Source organism: Leucoraja erinacea, chromosome 13 (genome assembly GCF_028641065.1).
Source record: "Leucoraja erinacea ecotype New England chromosome 13, Leri_hhj_1, whole genome shotgun sequence".
NCBI lineage: Eukaryota > Metazoa > Chordata > Chondrichthyes > Rajiformes > Rajidae > Leucoraja > Leucoraja erinaceus.
The window spans coordinates 23,558,082-23,573,862 of record NC_073389.1 but is presented as its reverse complement, the minus strand read 5'-3'; the positions used below and the strand labels follow the sequence as shown (position 1 = coordinate 23,573,862).

The following is a 15,781-nucleotide window of genomic DNA, read 5'->3' as shown; positions in this document are numbered from 1 at the left end:
GCAAACAAAAGTTTTTCACTGTATTTCGGCAAACGTGACAATAATAAACGAATACCAATTTTAATCCAGTCAGCTTTCCTGCTATTTCCACTTCATATGAAACTTGAATTTCCAGCCACTGATTGAAGCTCCTTATTGACAGTGGGGGAGAGAGTCATGGATGCTGCTGCAGGTATTATCTAATTTATTATTACATAAATTACATACTCAAAAAATACCAAATATTGTCATGGATCCATTTATTTAACATCATTGTCAAGTATCTGTGACACGAAGCAACTCTTGTAAACACATGAAATAATACTTGAAAAATAAATACAAACTTAAAAAAATCAATATATACAAATATCTTTCAGAATTAATCGTAATTCTTTCCATTGAATATATTTACAAGATTTTTTTGTAGTCTTTGAAATGGTAGGTCTTTTCTGTATTTACAGGTGGATTAGAACCTTAATCTTCATCTGCATCTTAAGGTTGAAGTATTTCATAAATTAAGCAGTTGACAAATAAAAATTTCAGTCACTTAAAATTATTTTATCTGAATAGATAATGTAAATAATATGCAAAGATTTAGAATCTTTTTTTCTCACAGTACTGATTCTGATGATTTATTCAATCTTGTTTATATATTCCTAAACGATAGTTTACATCCGTTTTTGTTATACAAGAGATAGAATAGCATGTTGTTCACATATCTGACGAGAAACACATTTCCGTGAACAACAGTCTAAAGAACATTTGATGACCTGTTAAAACATACACTATTCGGGTATGAGATTGGTACCTGGATGCTGTTATTAGTGCCCCATATCTGAGGAAGGATTGGAGAATGCTGGCATTGGAGAAGGTCCAGAAGAGGTTTACAAGAATAATACCAGGGATGATTAGGTTAATGTATGAGGAGTGTTTGATAGATCTGGGCCTGTACTCCCTGGAGTTTAGAAGGATAAGGGGGGATCACAATGAAATATACCAAATAATGAAAGTCCTAGATAGAGTTGATGTGGGGAGCATATTTCCAGTAGTGGGAGAGTCTAGGTCCAGAAGGTACAGACTCAGAATAAAAGGCCATACCCTTAGAAAGGAGATAAGAAGGAATTCCTTTAGGCAGTAGGTGGTGAATCTGTGGAATTAATTGCCACAGGCAGCGATGGAGACCAAGTCATTGGTTATTTTTAAAGCGGAGATTGATAGGTTCTTGATTAGTGAGGGTATCAAAGGATATGTGGAGAAGGCAGGAGAATGGGGTTGAGAAGGGAAAATAGATCTGCCATGATCGATTGGTAGAGCAGACTCGATGGGCCGAATGGCCTAATTCTGATCCTAGGTTTTATGGTCTTAAGTTAGATGTTTTGCATTTGTATAAGTCATGGAGTCACAGTCAGATTGTACAGAAACAGGTCCCGTGGGCAACCATGTCCATGCTGATACCAAATATTTATCCCATTTACCAGCATTTAGTTTTCCATTTTTTTGGTTTAGGTTTAGATTTATTATTGTCACATGTACCGAAGTACAGTGAAAAGCTTTTGTTTTGCATGTTATCTAAACAGAGCTTACCTTGCCATTGGTCTTCCCAAAAGATCCTCATCACCCTGTAGTCTATGACTATCCTCCTAATTGCGAACTACAGAATCTAATAGAACAAATAGTGGTGTGCCTCAGGGTTCGGTGCTGGGCCTGTTACTGTTTGTCATCTACATCAATGATTTGGATGAGAACATACAGGGCAAGATTAGCAAGTTTGATGATGATACAAAGGTGAATGGTTTTGCAGATAGTAAAGATGATTGGGAAAGATTGCAGCAGGATCTGGATCGATTGGCCACATGGGCAGAAGAATGGTTGATGGAATTTAATACGGAGAAGTGTAAGGTGTTGCATTTTTGGACGTCGAACAAGGGCAGGACCTACACAGTAAATGGTAGGCCTCTGGGTAGTGTTGTAGACCAGAGGGATCTAGGAGTACAATGGACAATGGGCAATAGGTGCAGGGGTAGGCCATTCGGCCCTTCAAGCTAGCACCGCCATTCAATGTGATCATGGTTGATCATCCCCAATCAGTACCCCGTTCCTGCCTTCTCCCCATATCCCCTGACTCCGCTATCTTTAAGAGCCCTATCTAGCTCTCTCTTGAAAGTATCCAGAGAACTGGCCTCCACCACCCTCCGAGGCAGAGAATTCCACAGACTCACAACTCTCTGTGAGAAAAAGTGTTTCCTTGTCTGCGTTCTAAATGGCTTACCCCTTATTCTTAAACAGTGGCCCTTGGCTCTGGACTCCCCCAACATCGGGAACGTTTCCTGCCTCTAGCGTGACCAAATCCTTAATAATCTTATATGTTTCAATAAGATCTCCTCTCATCCTTCTAAACTCCAGAGTATACAAAGCCGCTCCATTCTCCAAGCATATGATAGTCCCGCCGTCCCGGGAATTAACCTTGTAAACCTACGCTGCACTCCCTCAATAGCAAGAATGTCCTTCCTCAAATTAGGGGACCAAAACTACACACAATACTCCAGGCGTGGTCTCACTAGGGCCCTATACCACTGCAGAAGGACCTCTTTACTCCTTTTCTCAACTCCTCGTGTTATAAAGGCCAACATGCCATTCGCTTTCTTCACTGCCTGCTGTACGTGCATGCTTACTTTCATTGACTGATGAACAAGGGCCCCCAGATCCCGTTGTACTTCCCCTTTTCCCAACTTGATACCATTTAGATAGTAATCTGCCTTCCTGTTTTTGCTACCAAAGAGGATTACCTCACATTTATCCACATCTGCCATGCATCTGCCCACTCACCCAACCTGTCCAAGTCACCCTGAATTCTCTTAGCATCCTCCTCACAGTTCACACTGCCACCCAGCTTTGTGTCATCTACAAATTTGGTAATGTTACTTTGAATTCCCTTTATCTAAATCATTGATGTATATTGTAAATAGCTGCGGCCCCAGCACTGAGCCTTGCGATACCCCACTAGTCACTGCCTGCCATTCTGAAAGGGACCCGTTAATCCCTGCTCATTGTTTCCTGTCTGCCAACCAATTTTCTATCCATGTCAGCACTCTACCCCCAATGCCATGTCCCCTAATTTTGCCCACTAATCCCCTATGTGGGACCTTATCATATGCAGGTGCATGGTTCCTTAAAGGTCGAGTCACAGGTAGATAAGGTGGTCAAAAAAGCTTTTGGCACTTTGGCCTTCATCAGTCAGAGTATTGAGTATCAAAGTTTGGAGGTCATGTTGCAGTTGTATAAGATGTTGGTGAGACCGCATTTAGAATATTGTGTTCAGTTGTGGGCACCATGTTATAGGAAATATGTTTCCAGGACTTGAGGGTGTGAGCTATAGGGAGAGGTTGAGTAGGCTGGGTCTCTATTCCTTGGAGCGCAGGAGGATGAGGGGGGATCTTATAGAGGTATACAAAATCATGAGAGGAATAGATTGGATAGATGCACAGAGTCTCTTGCCCAGAGTGGGGGAATCGAGGACCAGAGGACATAGGTTTAAGGTGAAGGGGAAAAGATTTAATAGGAATCCGAGTGATAACTTTTTCACACAAAGGGTGGTGGGTGTGTGGAACAAGCTGCCAGAGGAGGTAGTTGAGGCTGAGACTATCCCAGCATTTAAGAAACAGTTAACAGGTTTGGGGGGGATATGGACCAAACGCAGGCAAGTGGGACTAGTGTTGCTAGGACATTGTTGGCCCGTGTGGGCAAGTTGGGCCGTGTGGGCAAGTTGGGCCGAAGGGCCTGTTTCCACACTGTATCACTCTATGACTCTATGTAGTGTAAGTGTTGAGTCAAAACGCATTTGTCTCTCATAAATTCACAGGAGTAAATATCACCAACAACTTATCTTTGACCGCCCATATTGAAGTAACGGCCAAGAAAGTGCATCAGCACCTCTACTTCCTTAGAAGGTTTAAGTTAGGCATCTACCCAACAACTTTCGCCACCTTCTACAGATGTGGCTTGGAAGCATTTTATTGTGATGCATCACAGTTTAGTTTGGGAACAGCTCCATGCGAGACCGCAAGAAATTGCGGCAAATCGTGGACGCAGCCTAGCCCATCACACAAACCAACCTCCCTTCCATTGACTCCATTGATACCTCACGCTGCCTCAGCAAGGCCAGTGGCATAATCAAGGATGAGTCACACCCTGGCCACTCCCTCTTCTCCCCTCTCCCAAAAGTTATAGAAGTGTGAAAATCCTCCAGATCCAGGGACAGTTCTTTCCAAATGTTATCAGGCAACTGAACTGTCCTACCACAACCAGAGAACAGTCCTGTACTACTTCATTGAAGACCCTCGGACACTCCTTGATCGGACTTTACTGGCTTTTTCTTGCACTAAACATTGTTCTCTTATCATGTATCTGTACACTGAGAGTGGCTCGATTGTAAACATGTATTGTCCTTCCGCTGACTAATTAGCACGCAACAAAAGCTTTTCACTGTACTTAGTACATGGGACAATAAACTAAACGAAACTAAATAAAAACATATGCAGGCACACCAAACAGCTTAGACATTAAATCTTAAAGTTAAATTGCACATTGAAGAAATGAATTTACTTTTGTAAAATAAAAGCTAGATAATTCATTTATATATTATTAAAGTTAGATAATCAATTTACACAATATAAACACATTTAATGTTCTACTTGAAAGCTGAAGTTACAAATGCCCCTTTTATGTTATTTACACTTTGCTTGAATATTCTTAGAACAACATTGGCATGCAGCCCCTATAATTTAATGAGAACATTAAATCTCAGAAACTATGGCCCAGAAATGATTATGAATAACACTACCAGCTAAAATAAAGGTTCCTTTAGAGGCTTCCATTAAAGATAGCAGAAAGTCGGTTATCGGGTAACATATCAGTCATAGTTATACAGCACGGAAACAGGCCTTTCATCCATGCCGACCAAGATGCCCCATCTAAGCTAGTCCCATTTCCCCATGTTTGGCCCATATCCCACTAAACCTTTCCTACCCGTGCTCTTGTCTAAGTGCCTTTTAAGTGCTGCATTAGTACTTCCCTCAACTACCTCCCCTGGCAGCTCGTTCCATACACCCACCACCCACTGTGTGAAAAAGTTCTGCTGTTTTTGGACAATAAACTACGTTGACTTTTTCTTTACTTGTGAAAGCAGCACCTAGCATGCATATATTAAAAGTTTACTAAACATCATGGAGGCATAGAATTATGCAGCATATCATTTTAAAGAGAATGAGTTTTCCAAAAACCAAGAAATCTACATTTTTATAAATTTATCACAAATACATAATGTACAGGTTAGCATTTTCCGTTGTTGATACAAATCTACTGAAGGTATTGCAAACTATTTACTCTTCAATTGCTATTTTGCAAATGGCTCTAATTCTATTCTTTATAAGCAAATTCAAGAAGCTTTGGAATGGGAGCTGTCTTCAGTGGATGGATGTGGCATTGTACATATGTTTGGCCTATAAGTTAGCAATAGAATAGCAAGTTGGGCAAACAATTTTTGTTTGGTGCTGTAAGTTGCTGCCTTACAGCGCCAGAGATTCAGGTTCGATCCTGACCATAGGTGCTGTCTGCATGGGGTTGCACGTTCTCCCCGTAGCCACGTGAGTTTTCCCTGGGTTCTCTGGTTTCCTTCCACACTCCAAAGACATTCAGATTTATAGGTTAATTGGCTTCGGTAAAGATTGTAAATTGTCCCTAGTGTGTAGGATAGTGTTGGTGTACGGGGATTGCTGGTCGGTGCCGACTCCATTGGCAGAAGGGCCTGTTTCCACCCTTTATCTAAACTAATCTAGACTAACAATTGCCAGATATTTTCTGCCTTCTAATATTAAAGGTTGTATCAAATGTGTCTGGATGTACCAGATCTCTCCGCTTGCACCTGATTTCATGCTGGAAGCCTAGATTTAGAAAGTTTACTTCCACAGCTCACTGAAATGTGCAACAATTCAACCATTTGCAAGACACCCCTCCTCTCATGGGAATTACAAACTGCTAATTTTTGGCGGAGGCACATTTATTATTTATAGCGATTGCTATGTCCAAACAAAATGGATACGCGCAAATGAAAAGGCCATCCCTGTAGTTTTGTTTGCATTGAGAAGCTACGTCTAACCCCGAGATCCACAGTTAGGATCAAGGCCCTGTTCATGATCATTGGCATTATTTGGCTCCAACCCGATCTTCTCTGTGGATTCAGACTTGCAGCAATTGCATTTTACGCAAGTAAAATGAATACAGGCGAGTAATCCTTTGGAAATACTGGAGGTAAAAAGTTTTTTACAGGGGTGGCAGAACTGGTAAAATACAAGCATAAAAAATACTGCAATACAATAGCCTATTAACAGCTGCATGACGAGCAGTGGGGCACAGATGTAACTGTACATGTCAGTCTTGTAAACGTACCATAGTAGAATAAGAACGGCATTTTCGATGAATCGAATCATATAGTACACAGCTTGTCTATACCAATTCTGTGACTTAGTAATTAAATCAGAATCATTTAACTTGAGTTGGACAGCTGACCAACAGAACATATTAATTCCAGCATAAAGAAATGTCAGGCAACATAACACAATCGTGGTACCTACTCTGGTAAATGTCTTTTCAATGTTCTCAGGGAAAGGAGATTTGCTGCTCCAGAATAATATCCATGGATAGAAGAAAAAGGCAAAAAGGTTCAAAAGAACCACAGGGAGAATCCAGATCTGCAGCACGGAGCTGAAAAGAACTAAAACAATAACTCTGGTGGCAATCTCAAAGCTCCTCCACAGGAAGATACAAATGTATGCCGCTGGCTTCACATGCACTTCGTACTCATCATACTTGATTTTGATGGCGAGGATATTGCACCGCATGGCTCCGTACACAATGGTGAACAGTGATATGACCATTAATACTCCTAGAAATGAAACAGGACATGTGAAGTCGACATACACACTAGAGGGTAGAATATAGAATGTAGAACAGTGCAGCAGAGGAACGGGCCCTTCAGCCCACAATGTTTGTACCGAACACGATACCAAGTTAGGCACAATGTGCTGGAGTAACTCAGCGGGTCAGGCGGCATCTCTGAAGAACATGGATAGGTGGCGTTTAAAGTCGAGACCTTTATTACGACTCAAGCCTCAAGAAGGGTCCCGACCCCAAAATGTCACCTGTGCAAGTTCACCAGCGATGCTGTCTGACTTGCTGAGTTACTCCTGCATTTTGTCTCAATCTTTGGTATAAACCACCTTCTGCAGTTCCTTCTTATTACATGATGCCAAGTTAAACTGATTCCCTCTGCTTATACGTGATCCACATCACTCTATTCCCTGCACTCCCATGTGCCTATGTAAAATCATGAATTTGCAAAGATCTTGAGAATCAGTTTTCATGTGGCCCATTGTCCAAATCAGTTGGACATGTGATATAGGGGGCAGTGACATAGGGGGCAGCCTGGTGCAACAGCGGTAGAGTTGCTGCCTTACAGCACCAGCAACCTGGGTTTGATCAGTACTATGGGTGCTGTCTGTACAGAGTCTGTACGTTCCCCTGTGACCGTGCAGATTTTCTCCAGCAGCTCCGGTTTCCTCCCATGCTCCAAAGACGTGCAATTTTTGTTGGTTAATTGGCTGAGGTAAAAATTGTAAATTGTCCCACATCGGATAGTGCTGGTCGTTTACCTGATTGCTGGTTGGAAGGGCCAGGTTCCATGATGCATCTCTAAACTAAACATAAAATTAAACATTGAATGGTATTGTATCCTCTCTTCAGCCTACTTTCCAGGTGAGACAAAGATTTACTTGCCCTTCCTCACAATATCATCTCCTCCTCACTAGCAAAGTAAAATGCTATAGGCGATGGATAACCAGACATCATCAAACTGGGCACTAACTCTGTTCCCCTCTCCATAGACCCACTTGACCCGCTGAGTATTTCCACCATTTTCTGACTGTTGCAGATGGGTGGGTCTTTAGTTTAGTTTATTGTCACATCTACTGAGGTACAGTGAAAAGCTTTTTGTTGTGTGTTGTATGGAAAGACCGTATATAATTACGATCAAGCTATCCACAATGTCCAGATACTGGATAAAGGGAATAACACATACTGCAAGATCCATTCCAGTAACATCCGATTAAACGTAGTCCAAGGTCTCCAACTAGGTAGGTGGTAGCTCAGGACACTCTCTAGGTGTTGATATTCAGGATGGTTCTGTTGCCTGATGGCAGTGGGGAAGAAACTGTCCCTGAATCTGGAAGTATGTGTTTTCACACTTCTGGACCTCTTGCCTGATGGAAGAGGGGAAAAGAGGGAGTGTCCGGGGTGAGACTCATCCTTGATTATTCTGGTGGCCTTCCTGACGTAGCGTGAAGTGTAGATGGAGTCAATGGAAGTTGGTTTGTGTGATGGTCTAGGCTGAGTAATCATGTTTTATCATCTCTAACTTTCTCCTGTTTCTGATGAAGTTGCAAATCTGAAAAATGCTCTTTTTTTTCTCTGCCGATGCTACCTTACCAGCTGAATATTTCCAGCATTTTCTGATTTAATTTCAGACTTCCAGCGTGTCAGTTTTTGGCGTGAGGGCCAAGGTTATTGGTGCTGCACTCTTTATGGAGTCATTGATTCGTAAAGCTGTACATGTCAACCAAGCTGGCATGGTGGGCTAGTCCCGTTTGCCTGCATTTAGCCCGTAGCACTCTAAACCCTTCATATTTATTTATCACCAAGAAGATTAAAGGTAACCAATAGCAAAATTTAGAGATACAGTGCGGAAACAGACCCTTCAGCCCACCGAGACCGCACCGGCCAGTGATCCGCGCACACTAACACAATCCTTCACACAATAGGGACAATTTACAATTTTACCAAGCCAATTAGCCTACAAACCTGTATGTATTTGGAGTGTGGCAGGTCTTGGAGAAAAACGCAAGCAAGTCACGGGGAGAATGTACAAACTCCATACTCCCCCCCCCAACACCACAGCTGCAGCACCTCCTATGCCGGCATCTCCTCAACTGTTCTTCACGGCGGACGAGGTGAGAGCTGAGCTGAGGAGGCTGCGTGTGCCCTGGTAAAGCAGCTGGCCCTGATGGTGTATGTCCCAGGCTACTAAAAGACTGTGCGGCTCAGCTGGCGGAGCCGCTCCAGACCATTTTCAACCTGAGCCTCCAGTCAGGGAGGGTACCAGGTCTGTGGAAAACATCATGTCTCGTGCCGACCCAAAGCAGGGCGGCCGACCGAGATCAACGACTACAGACCGGTGGCCCTTACATCCCATATCATGAAAACAATGGAGCGGCTACTCATTCGTCTCCTGAGACCACAAGTCCAGCACGCACTCGACCCACTACAGTTTGCATACCAGGAGAACATTGGGGTGGATGACGCAGTCCTCTACATGCTGCACCGGATCTACTCCTTTTTGGACAAACCCGGTGGCTATGTGAGGATTATGTTCTTCGACTTCTCAAGTGCGTTCAACACCATCCAACCCCGGATTCTGAATGACAAGCTTAAGAAGATGGGGGTGGATTCCACATTTATCTCCTGGATAGACGGCTACCTGACGGGTCGACCACAGTTTGTCAAGCTGGGGGGCAGTGTCTCTGGCACAGTGGTGTGCAATGCTGGTGCCCCACAGGGAACGGTTCTGGCCCTGTTCCTCTTCACCCTGTATACAGCAGACTTTAACTATAAGTCTGACACATGCCACGTACAGAAATATTCAGATGATACAGCGATTGTGGCATGTGTAAGGAACGGGCAGGAGGAGGAATACAGGAACTTGACCAGTTCCTTTTGTGCCTAGAGTGAAGAGAACTGTCTCATCCTGAACACAACTATGACTAAAGAGATGGTGGTTAACTTTGGCAGGTCCAAGCTCCCCCTTCAGCCGGTCAATGCTGCTGGGGCTGACATTGAGGTGGTGCAGACATATAAATACCTTGGAGTGCACCTTGATAATAAACTGGACTGGTCTGTCAACTCTGACTCCCTCTACAAAAAAGGCCAGAGCAGACTCTTTTTCCTCAGAAGGCTCAAATCCTTCAATGTGTGTAATGACATGCTGCACATGTTTTACAACACTGTGGTTGCAAGTGTTATTTTCTACGCTGTTGTCTACTGGGGCAACGGCATTAATGAAAAAACCAACAGGAAGCCGGTCAAACTGGTTAAACGAGCTAGCTCAGTGTTGGAGGGGAGAGTAGACTCTGGGATGGATGTGCTTGAGAGGCGTATGAGGCACAAGGTGCAGGTCATCCTGAAAAACCCCGGGCATCCCCTCCATGTAATTCTGGAGAGTCAAAAGAGCACTCGGAACAACAACCGATTCCTCTCTCTGCCCTGTAGAACGGAGCGGTTCAGGAGATCCTTCACCCCTGTAGCCATTAGATTTTATAATTCGGACCGCTAGGCTGTAGGGGGATGCATTCTTGCAATTTTTTATTTTTAATTGTTAATTATTGGTCTTTTTAAGTATTTATTACTCTCAGGTAGTGTCCACAGTGTATTCTATGCATTTTCTGTCTGCGTTCGTTTTGAATCTGTGGGTTTGTTGGTTGGGGGCTTCTGGACATCTGAATTTCCCTGAGGGGATCAATAAAGTATTTATTATTATTATTATTATTATTATTATTATTATTATTATTATTATTATTAGATAGCACCCGTAGTCAGGATTGAACCCAGGTCTCTGGGACACTAAGGCAGCAACTCTACTGCTGCATCACCGAGCCACCCAAGAAATCTGGCAAGGAGATGCGTTTGTATCCCCAGGGAACTGGGGGGCCCAAGGAAGCGCTTTCCCCCCCAAAAAATGTATCATTCAAAATGCATAAACCTATTTGAAGCTATTTGAGTCTGGAACTTGTTCAGACTGGTCGCCTTGAAGTAACTTTGATAAGGCCTCACACGCACAGTGAGGACTTGTTTATACATGGTAAAACTCGTATGAAGTCCAATATCTGGCAGTTATGTTTAGTTATGTGCCCAAAACAACCAATTTGGCCTGTTGTCCGTCTTTGTACACCTTACCTCATATTCCGAAGATAGACACAAAAAGCTGGAGTAACTCAGCGGGACAGGCAGCATCTCTGGAGAGAAGGAATGGGTGCCGTTTCGGGTCGAGACACTTACCTCATATTCCATTTGGGGTAGCTTACTACCCAACAGTATGTACACTGAATTCTCCAATTTTGGGTAACCTGTAACTAACCCCCTAAACCTCCCCCCCCCCCCCCACCCTTCTCCCCTACACACCCCCTTCACCCCCCCCCCTCCCAACCCTGTGCCCCACGTGGACTCCCATCTATTTCTCCCCCGCCCCCCTTTGCGACTTTCCTGCCTCTGGTTTCACAATCTGCAACTCTTCAATCCTATCTGACACCTTCAACTCTTATCTATAGCCTTTGTTCCAGCCAGCTGCCTATAAATCCCTGCTCACCTATTACCTGCAATGCTTTGTCCTGTCTCCACCCCCCTCACCTCCCTGCCCCTTTTCCAGCTTTCTTCTCACCCCAAAAGAATCAGTCTGAAGAGGGTCCCGACCGGAAATGTCACCAATCCATGTCCTCCAGAGATGCTGCCTGACCCGCTGAGTTATTCAAGCACTTTGTGGCCTATAAAGTAATCCCTCAACTGGTCCAAGCTATACCATGAATTTCAAAGGTTGTCAAAGGTTATCAGGACAAGGCAAGCAAATGGGGTTGAGAGGGAAAGATAGATCAGCCATGGTTGAATGGTGGAGTAGACTCGATGGGCCGAATGGCCTAATTCTGCTCCTATGACTTATGAACTCATGAAACCGTACCTACCTCTCCCAGGAGTTACTACCTGCTGCTTTACGCTGACATACAACTGAAGAGTAAGTTGAGGCGCGGAGCCTATGAAGGCCTGAATCACTGATGTCCGGTTAAAAGCAGCACGGTGGGTGAACATTTTGCCTTCAGCCTGACCTACTTCTTTTTCAATTTCTTCAGAAGAGCCACTTTTTTTCAAGTGTTTCTTTCGGGTAATACTGACGTAAGATTCTTCGACTTTACCGACATTTAGGTAGAGGCAAAAAGCTTCCAGACATCTGAAAGTATTAAACAGAAAGTACAATAAACCTTTGTTAAGTTGGTTACATGCTACAAATTTCTAGTCTGCTCTACTTACCAGTAGGAATTCAGGAGGCACAACTGCTCACTGATTACTGTCATATCAAGGTAGATACAAAATGCTGGAGTAACTCAGCGGGTCAGGCAGCATCTCTGCAGTAAAGGAATAGGTGATGCTTCGGGTTGAGACCTTTGTTCAGACTCGGCTTTTTAAAAATAAATTGGATAGTTATATGGACGGGAAGGGAATGGAAGGTTATGGTCTGAGCGCAGGTGTATGGGACTAGGGGAGAATATGTGTTCGGCACGGACTAGAAGGGTCGAGATGGCCTGTTTCCGTGCTGTAATTGTTATATGGTTATATGTTATATGGTTATATGGGTTGAGACCTTTCTTCAGTCTCAACTCCAAACGTCACCAATTGCTCCGGTTTACTGCAAATTCTATTCCCCAATTTGAATATGAAAAATAGATTCACCATATAATTAAGGTGAGATGGGCAAAATCTAAATGATTTGTGTGGGACAATGTTTTACAATTGGTGGGTGCCTGGCACGTGCTGCCAGGGGTGATGGTGGAAGCAGTTAAATTAGTGGCATTTAAGGATTTATTTAGATCGGCATATGGATAAACAAAGCATGGAGGAATATGAATTATGTGCAGGCAGGGTAGATTAGTTTAAATGGCATCGTGTTCGGTACAGACCTTGTGGGTAATAGGGCCTGTTCCTGTGCTGTACCGTTCGATGCTCCATTCTTTTATTATGTACAGCCTCGATAAAATGGCGTACATTGGGAATAATTAAATATTGCTTAGGATTCATGGCGATTTAACTTGTTCGGTCGAAATTAAACCGACGGTGAGCGGGATTAAACTGTACGTTTACATACACTTGGGTGATCTCAGAGCGGTGGCTGCGTACACACAGGCGCCGCTGCGGGAATACACGCCCGCGCTGTGATGCTGCCAGAACACAGATATTTCACATTTACTGTCTAATAACAAAATATTTTGCTTCCTTGCGAATTAAACTCATCCTTTACAGAAACACTCTCAGTGATCTGTCATATAAATACATTTTGCTGTTTAATAATATATAAAGATATTTATAATAAACATCTTCTCAACCGGTGCAAGGTAATATCGACTGGATTTGATTATGTTTAGCGGCCAATTCTTCAACTAGGACAAAGACACTGGTGCTCTATGTCCCTGAAGCATTATTCCTGCAACACGGGCGGCACAGTGCCCTCTCCTTTGGCAGAGGGAAGAATAGAATGAATTCCGATATTTAGCGGTAATGTAACAAATCAAGGGGATAGTGAAATGCAAAATGTTTCGGTGTGGTGGGGCCGACTCATTGTGCAGAATTCGCCCCCGCATTGATTGTGCATAACCGTTCAACCTGCGGTTTACGGTCCACTGCGCTGGTTTCAATGGTGAGAATGAACAATAGAAAATAATTTGTATGTGGGAGTTAAGTGCTGCTTTTTGTTGCTTTTTAAGGTATTATTTGTGTCTGATGATATTCAATGCACATTCAAGAATCTATTTGTGAACCCTTTTGTTCTTATCTCCCGATTAGTCTGTGAAATTCAAAGACATGTATTTAATGCAGGGGCGGGAACATTGTGGCCTCGCGATACACAAAGACATCATTCGCCCTGGACGTTACATTCACAATTCACCCATCCTGTCTATCCTGCCCGTGAAATAACTGCCATCTGTCCTGTTATCTGCTAAAGCGAGAAACACCCCTCATCCCCCCCCCCCCCCCCCCCCCTTCCCCCTTCCCCCTCCCCAGCAAACATCTTTGCATGTGACATGTACATTCGTGATGCGAATAGGGTTCACGGGCGGTAAGCATCAACTTCGAACCTTTTATCCTTCCTCTTCTGACATCTTTAGTTGAGGTGTAGAAACGAGGAACTGCAGATGCTGGTTTACACAACAGGATACAAAGTGGTGGAATAACTCTCGGCACTTTGACGAGAGAGAGCAGCTGAGAGAGAGAGGGAGAGAGAGAGAAAGAGAAATTGAGAGGGGGAAATTGAAAGAGAGAGGAAGAGAGAGGGACAGAGATAAATTGAAAGAGAGAGAGAGAGAGAAATAGAGAGATAGAGAGGGATAGAGGGAGATATGGGTCAGGCAGCATCTTTGGAGAATATGGATAGGTTTCGTTTCGGGTCGGGACCCTTCTACAGACTGTGTATCCTGGCTCCAGGCTGCTTGCCATCCACTGGCATTAACATTGACGTCAGTGATGCATCGACCAGGAGAGATAGCAGCACCTACACCATGCATGCACCGGCTCTTCATACACTGCACCTCGCCCCAGAGAGCCCGGAGCTTGGCACGGATCACATCGCTGCTACCGCACCCCGCACCAAGCTGGTCTCCTCCGGCTGATGTGCAGAGAGAGGCCTTACCTGACGAAAGGTCCCAGCTGCAGGAGATGAAGAAGGAGCACCAGTGGCCTGTCCCTGCTCACGTCCCGGTGGACGAAGGTCAGTGTGAACTGGACCAGGATGGAGGGCACCAGGGCGAAGACCAGGGTGAGGATCTGCCAGATCTTGTCCCCGCCGGATTTGTAGGTGCTGCTCAGGTAAAGGGCGGCCACCATCTCAGCGGCGAAGAGAAAAACCGACACGAAGATCCCTCCCGGTGGTTTCATCCTCAACGCGGTCGTCCCCGAGAAAAATCAAGAGGGTTCAGGAACGCCTCAAGAGCCGAGGGAGAAACGGAATGTCTCCATGGCCACCAATGCTCTTTGCTGCCCGTCTGCAGATAGATGCGCCGACGATCACATACATCGATTCGCCGATGTTCCAGCAGAGGGAGCAAGGGAGCCCTCCCCGGACAATGTACAACACTGGTCCTCACTGCGTCTAAACCAGGATCCGATGTTTCAATGTAATCCGTTAATGGATTAGGCAATAATAAATAGCAATGTTACAAAATTTTGAGATTTAAAAAATCAAGTCTGCAATTTATCCCATCAGATAAAGCATAACAATAAGTTTAATTTGACACCAAATTCACTTTCATATCTCAAGTATTAAAAAAGTTATGACCATTTTCATACTCGGAAATTAGCATCTTGTTCCCTATTGATTTTCAATGGACATTACAAAAAAGCTGTGATCTTGGATTGTCAAAAGCCCATTTCTTAAGGAAAGATTAACATTTTTAAATAGCCTAAATGTCCAAAGATTATTCACAAATAATTCACAATATAACATGATTTTTATATCTAATTTACATTAATTTATAGGCCAAATGGAAGGAATTTAGTGTTCAATTGCTGTAAATAAATGCCCATTTAAATCGGCTTTCTAGTGGGTTCATGTGGAACGCGCTGGTTTAGAACGTTGACATAGCGCTGGATTAGTGCCCTCAAATGCCGAGAAAAATACTGCGGGATATAAAAAGCCCAAAATGAGCTACTCGCTATAGATAACTTGATATATAGGGTTATATATATGCCCCATTTAATGTAAAAATAAGGTACATACCTTTAATTGTTTGCTTTATAAAACCCTGGGGCTGCGAGAGGTTGCGGAATGAAACAGTAATTTTAAACTATTAGAACTATATTATCGAGGCCTATAAAACTAATAATACCTTTTGCGACCGGGTCTTGCAGCGATTTTTCGTTAATGATTTACTAGGCTGAACAT

At 43.6% G+C, this 15,781-nt stretch overlaps 1 protein-coding gene across 1 annotated transcript; it reads right to left on the bottom strand.

Moving 5' to 3' along the window:
• Window positions 1–232: 232 nt before the first annotated feature.
• xk (X-linked Kx blood group (McLeod syndrome)) lies at window positions 233–15,039 on the bottom strand. Its single transcript, XM_055644584.1, has 3 exons — window positions 14,531–15,039; window positions 11,817–12,079; window positions 233–6,919 (listed from the first exon to the last, which is right to left on the bottom strand). Exons 1-3 carry the CDS (start codon window positions 14,773–14,775, stop codon window positions 6,129–6,131), a joined length of 1,299 nt encoding a protein of 432 aa, XP_055500559.1. The 5' UTR covers window positions 14,776–15,039; the 3' UTR covers window positions 233–6,128.
• Window positions 15,040–15,781: the final 742 nt, after the last annotated feature.

Bases quoted from the DNA above. Each gene is read 5' to 3' on its own strand.
- xk (XM_055644584.1), bottom strand. From the start codon at position 14,775: ATGAAACCACCGGGAGGGATCTTCGTGTCGGTTTTTCTCTTCGCCGCT. The intron at 12,080-14,530 runs GTAAGGCCTCTC...TAATACTTTCAG, and splicing joins CAGCTGGGACCTTTCGTCAG to ATGTCTGGAAGCTTTTTGCC. The intron at 6,920-11,816 runs GTAGGTACGGTT...TTTCATTTCTAG, and splicing joins GGTAGTAACTCCTGGGAGAG to GAGTATTAATGGTCATATCA.